We start from the raw sequence: 15,805 nt of genomic DNA, 5'->3' as shown, positions 1-15,805 counted from the left end.
AAAGTGAGGACTTGAAGCACTTGCTGATGAAGATTAAGGATTGCCGCCTTACAGTATGGATTACAACTCAATGTAAAGAAAACAAAAAGTCTTTACATAACTGGACCAATAAGTAACATCATGAGAAACAGAAAAGATTGAAGTTGTCGAGGATTTCATCTTGCTTGGGTCCACAATCAATGCTCCTGGAAGCGGCAGTCAAGAGATCAAACAACGAATTGCCTTGGGTAAATCTGCTGCACGAGACCTCTGGAAAGTATTGAACAGCAAAGATGTTACTTGAGGTCTAAGGTGTACCTGACCCAAGCCCTGCTATTTCCAATGGCCTCATATGCATGTGAAAATTGGACATTAAAGAAAGAAGACTGAAGAATCACTACAATTGAATTATGGTGCTGGCAAAGAAGATTGAAAGTACCATGGACTGCCAAATAAACAAGTTTGTCTTGGAAGAAGTACATACATCCAGAATACTCCTTAGAAGCAAAGATAATGGGACTTTGTCTCACATATTTTGGCCATGTTATTAGGCGAGAACGGTCCCTGAAAAAGAGCACCCTGCTTGGTAAAGTGGAGGGGCAGCAAAAAAGAGGAAGACCTTCAACAAGCTGGATTGACACCATGGCTGCAACAATAGGCTCAAACCTAAACAATTGTGAGGACGTGCAGGACTGAGGTATTTCATTCTGTTGTACACTGGGTCATTGTGAATCAGGACGAACACAGTGGCACCTAGGAACAACAACAGGAAGAAAGACCACAGCAACTTTCAAATTACTTGTAAGTAAAGGAAAAAGAAACCAATTCTAAAAGAAATCACACTGCTCCCCTGAGACTGTTGCCCTAAGACAACCTCCAAACTGAAGCCATTTCCCAAGACCCCCTTTCAACCCAATAATAGATTGACCCACAAAATAAACACCACTACCCAGGAGAAGTGTGCTCCTTATAAATAGTCAACTATAAGAGACCAAGAGGGCAAAGTCTGCCCCAAAACAAAGATGAGATAGTACAAAGGGTTAAGCGAACCTGCCAATAGGACATGAGAAACCCTGGATGAAAATGGGGTGAGTGCTGACACATCGTGGGGATCACAACCAATGTTACAGAACACTTTGTGTAGGTACTATTGAATAGAAACTCGATTTGCTATGTAAACATTTACAAGGAAATATCTGAAAGAAAGAACTCCTATTCCTTGTCCTCTGCAAGCCTAGGATGCAAACTAAAAATCAAACTGTCGTTGAGTTGATGCCGACTCCTAGCAACTCTATAGCACAGGGTTTCTGAGTGTCCGAGTTTCTGAGACTAACTTTCTATGGGCGTAGAAAGCTCCATCTTTCGCCTGCAGAGCTGCTGGTGGCTTCAAACTGCTGACCTTGCAGTTAGCAGCCCAGTGAGTGACCACTGCTCCACCAGGACTTCTGTGGATGCAAAGTAGACAGTAGACTTGGCCCTGTGGGTTTATGAGACTGTAGATCTGTACTGGAATAGAAAGCCTCCTCTTTCTCCCATTGAGTGGCTGGTGAGTTCAAACAGCTGACCTTGGGATTAGTTGCGCAAGGTTTAACCCACAAAAAATCATGAAAAAGGACAGATAGGCACAAAGGAAATGGTAGAAACACAGACAAAATTCACCATTAGAGAGAGGGCAACAGTAAATGCCCAGGATACTGAGCCCAGGTTGGGACTGGCAACTCATTGTCTTGCAGTAAGAAAGAATCTAAGTGTTGCCAGACTGGAAATGTCAGTTGTTTAAAAACTATGCTCCTTGGAGAAATTAGGTAAAAAGGAGCTTCCAAAAGTTCATGGAAAAATCACATTATCTTTTCGTTACTTTTTTGCATGCATTTTTGAAGCCCCCTTATATGCAGATGAGGTGGTGTACCTTGGAGACAGGCAGTGAAGGGAGAGAAGGCAACATAAGGAGAACATTAAGGACCTGTAGAGGTTAGCTATTGGGCTGCCGAACCTCTTGGTCAGCAATTCAAACCCACCAGCTGAGCTGCAGGAGAAAGACAGGCAGTTTATTTCCTAAAGAATTACAGCCTCAGGTGGCCATGGGCTTAGATGGGTTTTGTTTGTCAGAAACCAAAAAGAAACAGACATGCTAACCTTTCCTCTCCCCACTCTCTTAGCATCAGGACTGGTCAGCAAAGAAACTGTATGTAAGAGGGCAGACTGACAAAAGAGGCTCTAGCCACAAAAATGAACAGAAATCAGAAAAAGATGTTGTGCGTGCCTAACTGTTGCAGAAAGTCAGAAAATGCAAATAAAAGTTTTTGTTACTTAAACCCCGCCCCCCCAAAAAAACAACCTTGAAGTCGATGAAAAAACAGTACACCAAACAGAGCTAAATATCCTCAAACAGGAAGTTGAAGACAAGGGGGAAAACCTTCCATCTGAAAGACCAAAACTAAGAATGAAATAGAAAAAAAGAAAAATTAAATATAGAAATGAAGACTAAAATACAAAGTATCCAAGAGAGAACAAATGTAAATGGAAAACCTAGTAAAGGGCATTAAAGCAAAGGAGGAACACAATCAAGAGAGGAAAATGAGACCACAAGAGAAGCAAAAGGGTCAAAGAGAAATTGGTTGAAATATATGACAGTCGAGGAAGTTGAGCATTCAGTATTAGCACTGTCCCCAAGAAGAAAATCAAAACTTTGGAACTAAGACTACAAACCACAATCTAAGAAACCTTTTCAGAACTGAAAGACCTGAGTCTTCATACACTCTAAACGAGTCTACCACGTATTTGGGGAAATTGACCCAGAAGGATCAACTCTTGACTCATATCCTTGTAAAACTGTTTAAAGAAAGACTGGCGGGTGGCGGAGGGTGGGACTGACCCACAAAGCATCCAGGCAAAAAAGATATTTTTTACAAAGGCAAAGGAATTTCTGAACAATAACAAATAAGTGTAAGAAGACAGTAGAGCAGCATTTTCAAGATTATAAGTCAAGGGTGTGTATATGTAACTTGTCCTTTGAGTTACAAGGCCATCAAATACAATTTTTTGTTTTGCTTTGCTTTGTTTTAATAATACTGTCTTTTGAGTGAAAGCTCACAGAACAAATTAAGTTCTCCTTTAACAATTTTTGTACAAATTTTCTGTGGCACTGGTTACAATTTTTACAATATACCAGCATTCTCATTATTTCCATGCTGTTTATATTGATCTGACTTCCCTTCCCTCCTGCCTTCTGCCTCTGCTTTTGGACAATGTTGACCATTTGGTCTCATAGTTCATTAAATGGTTTAAGGAAGCACAGTACTCACAGGTGAGAGTGTTTATTGTATAAGCCAATCTACTATTCTACTAAAAGGTGACCTGCAGAAATAGCGTCAATTGTGTGTTCAAAGGCTGTCTTAGGATGATACTCTCAGTGGTTCCCCTGGTCTGTATCTGCCCAGTTAGTCTGGCCTTTTTCAGGAATTTGAGTTCTGTTTTACATTTTCCTCCCAATCTCTCCAGAACCTTCTCTTTTGTACCTCTGATCAGAACAGACGATAATGATAACCAGGCTCCATCCAATTTTTCAGGTCTTATATCAGGAGAGGCTGTGGTTCCTATGGCCTATATTAGTGTGTTGGATTTGTCTCTCCTTTTACCCCTTGATTTCCTTCATGCGCTTTTGTTCCATATGAGTTAGAAACCAATAGTTGTATCTTAAGACCCCAGACAATATTCACCAAACTAAGGTATAGAACATTATTTTTGTGAACTATGTTGTGCAAATTGACTAAATTGCCCCCTGAGACTATGGCCCCAAGCCTTTTAACCCTGTGGAACAACCCCATGAACTGTTTGGATGTGTCTAGGCAAGCTCCATAGCTGTGCTCCCTATGTGGTGTGTTAGATATGTGGGGATATACATACATATATGCAGCACATATGAACGTGTATATGCATAGGCCTGCAGATGCATGCATGTGCATTAACTCCCAAGTGCCTTTCAACACATGTGTATGCATCTACCTACATAACCATTTTGGTTGTTTATATTGATTTTGCAAAATGGTTTATGTTTAGCCCTTAGCAAAATTGTCCCTTTTCTCATATCTTTCTAAGCATCTTTATGTACATTGATAAAGTTGTGCTGACTTTATCCATATTTGGTCCTGCCTTTCCCATCACCAAAAGGATCACTGTCAACTATCTAGAAAGGGATTCCCCTTTGCTTTCTGTATCTTTTCTATTCTTGATTTTCGTAATAATGGGCCCATTAGTATTTGTCTTTTTGTGATTTAATTATTTAACTCAGTATAGTGTCATGTTTTCCAGATCCATCCAAGTCGTTTCATTGAATCATTCTTATTCTTTAGAGTTGTATAATATTCCATTGTACTCATGTGTGTTCCACAATTTGTTTATCCATTCATCCACTGCTGAGCACTTAGGTTGCTTCCATCTTTTTTGCTATTGTGAATGATGGTGCAGTAAATATGTTTGTTCATATATGTCCGTTCATGTCACTGCTCTTTTATCTCTAGGTTATATGCATACCTAGCAGTGAGTTTGTTGAATCATAGTATTTCTAGATTTTTTTTAAAGATGTACCATTTTACAGTACCACCATCAGTGTATCAGAGTTCTAAGCCCCCCACAACCTCAGCAACATTTGTGGTTTTCTGGGTTTTGTTTTTATCATTGTCATCCTTGCAGCAGTGAGATGCTATCTCACTGGAGTTTTGATTTACTTCTCTCTAATAACTAAGAACATCTTTTCATGTATTTGTTGGCCACCTAAATGTCATCTTTGGTGAAGTGTCTGACTATTCGTGTCCTTTGTCCATTTTCTTTATTAGATTGGTTTCTTTTTGTTGTTCAATTATTGACACTTTCTGTAGATTTTACAGATTAGACTCTTCTAAGGTATGTCGTTGCAAAGATTTTCTCCCATTCTGAAAGTTCTCTTTTCACCCTCCTCAGTAAAGTCTCTTGATGAACATAAATATTTTATCTAATGTGTCTGCATCATTTGTGCAGTTTTCATTGTGTTTGAGAGACTCAAAAGTTTTGAATGTGGCAGAACTCAAGGATTGCTGTGGACATGTCCTCTTCCTGAGACATCTGCTAGAGGATGAGCTTCATCCAGGCTAAAGGAAATTTTGCAGTAGAACTAACTCGGGATTTTATATACTCAATTGAAGAAGTAAAACTAAAAGAAGGCTGGGGTAAAGAATTGAGGAATATGTAAATATCATATGTTCTGACAAAGTAGAAAGAATGCAGCTCAAAACAGGAAAGAGAGAGGAGGAAAGTAGAATCAAACCATTGATTGTTGTAAAGTGAATAGGTGAGAGTCAAAGGTAATATTTAATAAAGTAACAGATTTTTGAATATAAGAAAAACAAGGATTAAGTGTACTATTAAAAAGAAAGAAAGATATCATCGAGGCGTCAACTAAGTTCACACGGGAAAAGGACACCAGCCTGTATGATTCAAGGATTGTAAATAATAAAATCAAAATCTGAAGGAGGGAATGGTATGAGAGCTTAAATTATGAAAACTCAGTTTGTAGAAGGCTGTGGATAACAGTGGAAGCCCAAAATCCACATACAGGGCTCATTTATGGATTAAGCCTCTGGGGAATCCCCTCTGACCATAGTTGAGGAATGTGAATATCCTTTTTCTCAGAGAGCATTATAAAGACATTTATGGCAGACATAGTTAAAATATAATATCATTTGATCTCCTTTTTGACCCATTTTAAAGTTGTTTCCATTTTTTAAAGTGGGGGCTTTGGGAGTGAAGGAGAAATACAAATGGATTAGGCTCTGGTTATTTTTCTGACCATGGACCAGGGATGTGGATAGCTGCGCTATCATGCAGAGTGCATTGGAAAGTGGATTATTGCAGACGCAGTTAAGTTAAAATTTAACACTTTATCATTTGATCTCCCTTCTAGCACATTTAAATTTATTCTAGTTTTTAATGTTTTCTTTTTTTTTAATTGAGATTTTTTTCTGTAATTGTTTACAGTTTTTGGTTGTTTTCAAATGTTTTTCTGTATATGAAATCCAAGATAGGTAAATCTATAGAGACAGTAACTGTGGATTAATGGCTTCTTGAGAGTGTGACAGGGGAGGCTGGGGGGAAATGGGGAGATAATAATGATGAGTACAAGAATGAAGAAAATTTCCCAAAATTGATTGTGGTGATGATTGTACAACTCTTCTTAATTTGAACTACTGTATTGAATTCTATGATTTGTGAATTATATGCCAATAAAACTTTTAACAGTAGAAAATTAATCTAAGGTACCATCGGAATAAAAATGTAAGCCTTCCTGCATAGCAAAAATAAGTTTAAAAAGCAGAGCAAACACATAAAGCTTAGTACGAATAACATAGCATAATACAAAGTGATTGTAAATGATTTGTACCATTATGTTGGTGGGAGTGCTCAGTGCCTTCAAGTTGATTTCAGCTCATAGAGACTTCGTGGAATATCTGTGGGAGCCTCTTGCTAGATTTTTGTTCCATTACATTAATTGACTTTTAAATGTTGAAGCACCGTGCATATTTTAAATAAAGCTACCTTGGTCATGTTGAAGCACCTTGGTCACTTGGTCATGTTGAAGCACCTTGCATATTTTAAATAAAGCTCACTTTTTATATATTGCTGAATTCTACTGAGGTAGTTAGTTTATTTTGCCAACCTGACCGATAAACACAGTGGGGTTAATTGAGAGGCGGAGGGATAAATGGCTCGATGAGCCTCGCCTTTCAAGTTCTCCAGTCTCTTGCTTTGTGATGGTGGCACCAAGGTGCAGCTGCCTTATCAGTTCCCTCCTTCAGCTTGCAAGGCTGACTTCCTGCAAGACATCCCCAAGGAGAAGCCACATGGACCTACCCGGATACCCCTGCCAGTGCTGAGATGCTTACACATTCACTGACTCAGCTTTCCTCCAGCAGTCGGCATCACTGCATGTGTTTTGTGAGATGGAGGAGGACTTTGTGGACTGGTGTTGGACATATGGGTTAATGGGTTAATGTTGGACTTGGGGATTTTGGTAGCACTGGGTTAGGATGTTTTCTTGATGCACACTTAACCTTTATATAAAACTCTCTCTTATACATGAGTTTCTGTGGATTTGTTTCTCTAAAGTACATAGACTAATACATCTACATAAGAATATTTTGTGGGAAAATTTTGTATCTATTCATGAACTCTGTCTTTATTTAGTTTTGATAATCTGGGTGATACCAGCTTCAAAAAAATTATTTGGGGAGTATACGCCTACATCTATTTTCTGCAAGAAGTTGTCTAGAGTTGGTGTTTGTTCTGTAAAATTTCGTCGGATTCTCTAGTGCAATCATCTAACATAGAGTTTCCTGTTTAGAGAATTTAAAAATTTCAGATTCTTTTTCCTTAATAGTTATAGAGCTATTCAAATTATTTCATATTGGGTGAGTTGTGGTAGGTCGTTCTTTGAATAATTGGTCTTATTTATGTTGCATACACATACCGTGTTTCCCCAAAGGTAAGACATCCCCTGAGAATAAGACCTACTTAAAGTTTTGCCTCTTGCTGAAATATAAGGCATCCCCTGAAAATAAGACCTCCCCAAACATAAGGCCTCCCTGATAATAAGTCCTCCCAAAACTACCGTAACTCTGGACTCTGGACCGTAGTGGCGGGCACCTCCATGCAGCTCACTGTAGGCCACAGCGCAGCCAGAGCAGACAGGAAGTGTGAGTAAATATACCATAGATTATGACTAAAAGTACCATAGATTGTTGTACATGGAAATAATGGTAGTAAGAAGAAATTCTTGATACTGTAGGATTCATGGTTTGTCTGGTTATGCTGGTTTGTGATGACAACTACTACCGTACCATATACAGGTAATAAATTTCCTTTTTTGGTTCAACAATAACTGTGTACCGTATTCTTATTCATGGAAAAATAAGATATCCCCTGAAAATAAGACCTAGCGCATCTTTGGGAGCAAAAATTAATATAAGACACTCTTATTTTTGGGGAAACAGGGTAAGTTGTCTTGTTTCTATGTTAAATCCTTTAAATTCTTTAAATTAGTGATGTGTGCCTTTATTAGTTTTGCTAGAAGTATGTCAGTCTTAAGGATCTCTTTAAAAAAACAATTCATCCTTTATTTCTCTATCATTTTTGTGTTTTCAATTTCATTGGAGTTTTGCTCTTAGTTCTATTCCTCTACTTGAGTTTATTTTGTTCTTTTCCTAGATTTTTGAAGAAGCAACTTAAATTATTGGGATTTTTTTTTTTAAGTGTGTGTACATTTAATACTGAATTTCCCTCTCAGAACTGTGTGCCACAGATTGTAATCGGTTGGCTCTTTTTTTCACTTTGAATCAATTCAATGTTGTGTTTTCATTTTTCTTGAGACCTCGTTTTCCACACATGAGTTCTTTAGAACTGAGTTACTTTGTTTCCAGGTGTTTGGAGCCTTTGTTGCTGGTTAACTTTCTGTTCCTATCCATTGTGTATATGGATAGTTTGCACACTCTGTGTGACTTCAGTTTTTCAGTTTCTTTAGGTTTGTTTGGGGACCAAGATATGATCTATCTTGATTGAGTTTTTCTTCATCCTTTCTGATCTTTTTCTTTTTAATCATTTTATTAGGGGCTCATACAACTCTTATCACAATCCATACATATATCAATTGTGTAAAGCAGCTTTCTGATTTTCTATCTAATCCTGAGTAAAAGCACATGCTGTATCAGAACCAGCCTAGAAAATGGCCAAATCTCAAAGGTGCTTAAGTTTTGAGGGGAGTCTCCATGGGATGAGGCTGTTCTATGCCGTTATTTGGTTTTAGAGGCTGGAAATTGGAGTAATAAGGTGGCTTAGGTCTCAGATCCAGCTAATTAAGCATCTGGGTGGTGTTTACAGTGTAAACACACTCCTGTGGGAATCAGCAAGGACCTTAAAGATCTGTGAACATATTTTTCATTGACCAGGCATAAATGAATGCAGAGGGGTCATATTGTTTGGTGGGTTTAATTTAGTTTGGTCTTGACACTGGTCGTAGTTTTAACTCAGTTGTCTATCTGTGACCCTGGGAAACAGGCCTAGTTGGAGCTCTTTATTTTGTAAGAAATCAAAATGACAAGGCACTTTCTCTGGCAAGAAGATGTGATGAGCGATATCTCTCTTCTCCCAGCTAATCATTCTTTATATTGTGTTACCTCAAGAAGGGAGCAGGTGCGGTGGTGGCGCTGTGGGTTGAGCCTTGGGTTGCTAACCATGAAGTGGGTGGTGCAGGCCCCCCAGCTGCTCTGCAGGAGAAAGATGAGGCTACCTGCTCCCATAAAGATTTATAGTTTTAGAAGTCGAAAGTGAATCCGTTGGCAGTGAGTTTAAAGAGGGAAGCAACTTCAGTTCCTGAAATTTTAATTACCAGGGTGGGGGTAATAACACTAGATAGAACCTTTTTTAATATTTAAACAACATTTGCTGCTTTCTGATTATAAAAGTAATCCGAAAGGCAGTAGCACAATTAAAGGGTCCCTGGATGGTGCAGTTTTCACTTGGCTACTAATCAAAAGGTTGGCAGTTCAAACCCACACTGCAGCATTGCAGAAGAAACACGGGAGATCTGCTTCCAGAAAGATTACAGTCAGAGAAACCAAATGGCACGCAGTTCTACTCTGTAGCACAATTCTTAAAAAACTTAACTGCCACCGAGTTTCTTCCAACACTTAGTGACCCTATAGGACAGAGGAGAACTGTTCCTTAGGATTTCCAAGACTTTTAAATTTTTATGGGAGCAGACAGACTCATCTTCCTTCTGTGGAGTGACTGGTGGATGCGAACTACAGACTTGGCAGTTAGTAGTTAAGTGCTTAACCAACAATACCACTAGGGCTCCTTACTCAATTACCATGGATTAGAACATACAGACTGAGCACACTGGCATTGAATTTGTTACAAGCCCAGCTCTCATACATACTCGGCTAGGCAAGTATCTCTGTAAGCTTGGGTTTCCTTTTCTACAAAATGGGGGAAAGTTGTAGAAGTTAAATATGAGGCTTAAATAAAATAATGCCAGTAAAACACTTAAAACAGACTCCAGGCTCTCTGCTCTTCCTCGTGTGATAGACAGCCGCCTCTCCCATTCCCGTGCAGTCCCAGCCGCATCCCGGAGACACGATGGTGAAGGTTGGTCGGAGTGAACGGATTTGGCAGCATTGTGGGCACCTGGTCACCAGGGCTGATTTCAATTCTGGCAAAGTGGTTATTGTTGCCATCAGTGACCCCTTCATTGATCTGAACTACATGGTCTACATGTTCCAGTATGATTCCACCCATGGCAAGTTCAATGGCACTGTCAAGGCTGAGAATGGGAAGCTTATGGTCAGTGGGAAGGCCATCTCCATCTTCCAGGAGCGAGATCCCGCCAACATCAAGTGGGCTGAGGCTGGTGCTGAGTATATCGTAGAGTCCACTGGTGTCTTCACCACCATAGAGAAGGCTGGGGCTCACTTGAAGGGCAGTGCCAAAAGGGTGATCATCTCTGCCCCTTCTGCCAACGCCCCCATGTTTGCGATGGGCATGAACCACGAGAAGTAATGACAACTCCCTTAAGATTGTCAGCAATGCCTCCTGCACAACCAACTGCTTAGCCCCCCTGGCCAAGGTCATCCATGACAATTTTGGCATCGTGGAAGGGCTCATGACCACAGTCCATGCCATCACTGCCACCCAGAAGACCGTAGATGGCCCCTCTGGGAAACTCTGGCATGTTGGCCGTGGGGCTGCTCAGAACATCATCCCCGCATTTACTGGCGCTGCCTAGGCTGTGGGCAAGGTTATCCCAGAGCTGAATGGGAAACTGACTGGCATGGCCTTCCGTGTCCTCACCCCCCAATGTGTCCATCGTGGAGCTCACCTGCTGTGTGGAGAAAGCTGCCAAGTACTATGACATTAAGAAGGTGGTGAAGCAGGTGGCCGATGGTCCCCTAAAGGGCATCCTGGGCTACATTGAGGACCAAGTTGTCTCCTGTGACTTCAACAGTGACCCCCACTCTTCCACCTTTGATGCTGGGGCTGGCATTGCCCTCAACGACCACTTTGTCAAGCTCATTTCCTGGTATGACAATGAATTTGGCTACAGCAACAGAGTGGTGGACCTCATGGTCCACGTGGCCTCCATGGAATAAGAGCCCCCCTGGATCACCAGCCCCAGCAACAGCACTAGAGGAAGAGAGGCTCTCAACTGCTGGGGAGTCTTTGCCCCTAATTCAATCCCCCAACACACTGAGAATATTCCATCCAGACCCCCTGAAGGTAGGGGAGGGGCTTAGAGAACTCGACCTTGTCATGTACCATCAATAAAGTGTACTGTACCCAGAAAAAAAGATTCCAGTTTAACAGATTTTAAAAGCTCACTGTTTTTACTACCATTTTAATTGTTGAAAATAATATTAAATATATAAAATTGACAGCTGCAAGCAACTGTTAACATTTTGATGTGTTCTTTTTCTTTTTTTCTTTTTTTTTTTTTAAAAGCGGCTCATACAACTGTTATCACAATCCATACACACATCAATTGTGTAAAGCGCATTTGTACATCATTCTCAAAACATTTTCTCTCCACTCAAATCCCCGACATTAGGTCCTCATTTTTCCCCTCCCTCATGAGCCCTTGATAGTTCATAAATTGGTATTTTGTCATATCTTGCCCTGTCCAACGTCTCCCTTCACCCACTTTTCTGTTGTCTGTCCCCCAGGGAGGAGGTCACATATAGTTCCTTGTAATTGGTTCCCTCTTTCCTACCCACTCTCCCTTTACCCTCCCTGTTTCGCCACTCACACCACTGGTCCTGTAGGGCTCATCCGCCCTGGATTCCCTGGATTTCCAGTTGCTGTACCAGTGTACCTCCTCTGGTCTAGCCAGACATGCAAGGTCGAATTCAAGTCATGGTAGTGGGAGTGGGGAGGAAACATTTAGGAACTAGAGGAAGATTGTATTTCTCATCATTGTTACATCGCACCCTGACTGGCTCATCTCCTCCCTGAGACCCCTCTGCAAGGGGATCTCCAGTGGCCTACTAATGGGCTTTGGATCTCCACTCCGCACTCCCCCCCATCATTCACTATGGTAAGATTTTTTGTTCTGATGATGCCTTATACCTGATCCCTTCGACACCTCTTTTTCAAACTTTTTTCTTTGTGGTTCTACATGTATACATATAAATGTATCTGTGTTTGTATAGATCATACATAAGCCCATTGCCACTTAGTTGATTCCGACTTACAGCAACCTTTTAGCACAGAGAACTGCTCCTTAGGGTTTCCAAGGCTATCATCATGATGGAAGCAGACGACCTCATCTTTTTCCTGCCCAGCACTGATGGGTTAGAACTGCCAGCTTTTGGCTAGCAACCAAGTGCCCAACCATGGTCCCACCAGAACTCCTTAGATCATACATACACATGCCTAATATGTACAAATACACACATACGCATATGTGCACACACCATCATGTTTCACTTTTTACAAAATTGAAATCATATTTCAAATACAATTTATATCCTACTTAATTTGTCATCATATCTTTATATTTTTCTTGACATTTCAAATGTTTTGAAAATACAGATTTTCATGGTCTCATAACATTATACCATAGAACTCTAGTGATTTAATAATTATCTCTTTGTAAGATTTCTAAGTTTCTTCTTTTGGGGGCGGGGGGCATTTAAAAACTATTGCTGATAAAGGCTAAGTTAAGAATTTAAAAGTTTGAAAAATCAAGAATTGCCAACACACACACACACACACACACCGCATTTCTTTGAAGTTGGAATTTTCCATGGTCATAGATTACTGTCATTATTTCAGTAAAATACCTTTTAGGGAATGAATACAACTTACAGAGCTATTTCTGTAGCCTTTCCAACCTTGGGCTAGTACCAGGTACCAAGTAAGCCTCAATATTTGTAGGTGATCAATGGTAAGCATATTAATATTTCGTCAATCATATTTGTTTCTCGTCAATCATTTGTTTCAACTTATAAGAAATCATTGACTTCTATTTGATTACAAAAGTAATGCAACTTTGGTTTTTGGTCATCATACCTAATTCTTTTTTCCATTCTTTTTCTTCTCTCTCAGTTCATCCATGAGCTCGGATTTCCCACATTACAACTTCAGGATGCCCAACATTGGATTCCAGAATCTGCCTCTCAACATATATATTGTGGTTTTTGGCACTGCTATATTTGTCTTCATCCTGAGCTTACTCTTCTGTTGCTACTTGATTAGGTAATTGATTTCCATTATTTGTTATTTCAAATATATTTTAAGCAGTCAGAAAATCAATTATCTTCCCTTGGATTCAGCAAAAGGTTTGTAAGTATAATCATGAGTGCGATTTCTAAAATTAAGGGGTAGCTTAGCGTTTTAATTCTCGGTAAATACTAATGAGTAAAACACCTTTATTTAATCGTTAATCCCATCTAATGATAGTATTTTACTCCATAGGAGACATTTGCCCACAGTTTTCCCACATTATTAACACCTGGTCCAAATGGTTATAACATTGCTTTTCCCACTGATTTAACTGCTGTCCCTGGTTTTGAAGGTGTTAGCTAAAGTCATTAGGTCCCAAAGACAAAGACCAAGCCTTTAAACAATGTCCTGGTCTCTTAAGAAGGAGTTCTGGTGGTGCTCTGGCCTGAGCTGGACAACAGTTCAGTGGCAGTGGCTTGGGGTTGTTTGGGGTTTGGGTTTTTTTTTGGGGGGGTGGTATCTCAGGATTTTAAGTTTCCATTAGTTCGTCAAATTGATCAGATTTTCAGGTGATTGGTTATATGCAAATACCACTAAAAATCCGCAAGCTCTACAGCACATGGTTTCTGATTTTCTGACAAATAATTTGGTATTCACCATAGAAAAGTGTTTTCTGGTGTTACAGCTCTTTTAGAATTTGTCTAGCACGTTTTCTGGTTGTTGTTTTTTTAAGCCCTCCCCACCACCAAAAAAGAAAAAAGAAAAGTCATTTCTAAATTCTCACAAAAGTCTTATATAGATATATTGGCTGCTTATGATTTTCAGATTTTGCTCAGAAAAAAAATATTTGAGACTAATACAACTATAGTAGTAACAGGGAAAGTTTTTTAAAAATCTGTTTTTTTCTAGAATTTCTCATTTCCCTTTGTTGCAGTTAGCATCCATGAAGCTCCCTGTGTTCCAGGGGTAGCGTTGCCCCAGAGGGTCCCGTGCTGTCCTCTGGACCTTTCTTCCATAGAGCAGCTGGCTGGGTTTGATCCACCAACCTTTAGGTTAGCAACCAATCACAAACTCCTTGTGCCATCCAGTCTTCATGGGACTGAATATTTTCATGAATTTGATTCAAGTACATTTTTCAAAAGTCATAGTTTAATCATTGTTTTATAAATATTCAACATTTCTTTTTAAAATAGGGGATCAACCATGGTATAAGCAGGAAGGACCTCAAGCATTAAACCAAATTCCTGTTTTCAGACCTGCTTTATTTCTTGATCATTTCCCTACAAATAGTATTCAATGTGTGGATTTAATATTTTAAATCAAAATTTTTTACAGAGTACAAAAATAATAGCAAAATATAATAAAGAGAAAATACTCATTAAGGATTGATGTGTGCCATCAAGTCGATTCTGCTACATGACAGAGTAGAACGCCCTCATTGGGCTCCTAGTCTGAAAGTAAGCTGGATGGGAGCAGATTGCCAGGTCTTTCTTCCACGGAGCCACTCGTGGGTTTGAACCACCAACCTTTCCACCAGTCACCTGAAAGAAGGATTAACATTCATAAGATATGTAATCCTAGAATGTATGATTCTTGCAATAGCTTTGTTTCATCTTTGTGGTGATGGTGTTTTATTATAACAAAGATTTAAGTTTTAATTATTTTTCCAAGAACATTAATTTACCAATTGAGATTCTGAGTTAATTATTTTGAAACATATTATGAAACTTTTTAAATTCTGTTTTAATATGCAAATAAGGCTTAAGTATTGAGATAAAATAATAATAATTCTTTTCATTCATTATCATTGGACTTAATTTTCTCACCCAAGCTAATAAAGTAAAAAATACACTAAAATACAATTATATATAATCAGAAAAGCCGGTGTTCAAACATTTGTATACTTCTCTTCCCAATCATTGGCAACATCTTTTAAGTTTTAACCTTGATCTTTCCTTTTCTGGTGATTCTACTTTGTGCCCTTTAGTCCTTCAAATGTTAAGCTTGAATTTAACAAATTATTTATAATCCCTTTGGTGATCCCTGGGTTCAGTTCCTCCAAAATTACCTAAACCCATTTTTTAAATATAACCTACTAGCACCTTCAAATGTATTGTGTTGGACAAATATGCCTCAAAAATTTGAGGACTAAGGTGCACCTGACCCAAATCATGGTATTTTTAATCACCTTAAATGCGTATAAAAGCTGGACAGTGCATAAGGAAGAGCGCAAAATTGATGCATTAGGGTGCTGGCGAAGAATATTGAAAATGCCATGTGTGTCAGAAGAACAAAGAAATCTGTCTTGACAAAAGTCTGGCCAGAATACTCCTGAGAAGCAAGGGTTATAAGACTTCTTTCACAGATTTGGGGCATGCAATCAGGAGGGACCAGTCCCCAGAGGAGAACATCATAGCTGGTAGAGGGTCAGCGAAAAAGAGAAGGACTCAACAGAATGGACTGACACAGTGATTGCAACATTGGACTCAAACATAGCAACAACTGTGCAATGACATTGGACCTGGGCAGTGATTTGTTCTGTTGTGCATAGGATCACTATGAGTTGGAACCAACTCAA

At 39.4% G+C, this 15,805-nt stretch overlaps 1 protein-coding gene and 1 non-coding gene across 2 annotated transcripts in view; both read left to right on the top strand.

Moving 5' to 3' along the window:
• The window catches only part of RNF24 (ring finger protein 24), a 79,043-nt gene that overhangs the window by 44,735 nt on the left and 18,503 nt on the right, over positions 1-15,805 (top strand). Inside the window, exon 2 of the mRNA XM_004697858.2 lies at positions 13,111-13,260. Coding sequence (XP_004697915.1) covers positions 13,118-13,260 — 143 coding nt within the window. The 5' untranslated portion in view covers positions 13,111-13,117. The remainder of the gene's footprint in view (positions 1-13,110; positions 13,261-15,805) is intronic.
• LOC115871360 lies at positions 13,902-13,965 on the top strand. The gene has a single exon (XR_004047239.1). It is a non-coding gene; the product is annotated as a U7 small nuclear RNA (small nuclear RNA).

Source organism: Echinops telfairi, unplaced genomic scaffold (assembly GCF_000313985.2).
Source record: "Echinops telfairi isolate 266 unplaced genomic scaffold, ASM31398v2 ScPeMD7_5592;HRSCAF=6446, whole genome shotgun sequence".
Classification (NCBI taxonomy): Eukaryota; Metazoa; Chordata; class Mammalia; order Afrosoricida; family Tenrecidae; genus Echinops; species Echinops telfairi.
The sequence above is the reverse complement of the archived record's forward strand: the minus strand, read 5'-3'. Positions and strand labels throughout refer to the sequence as shown.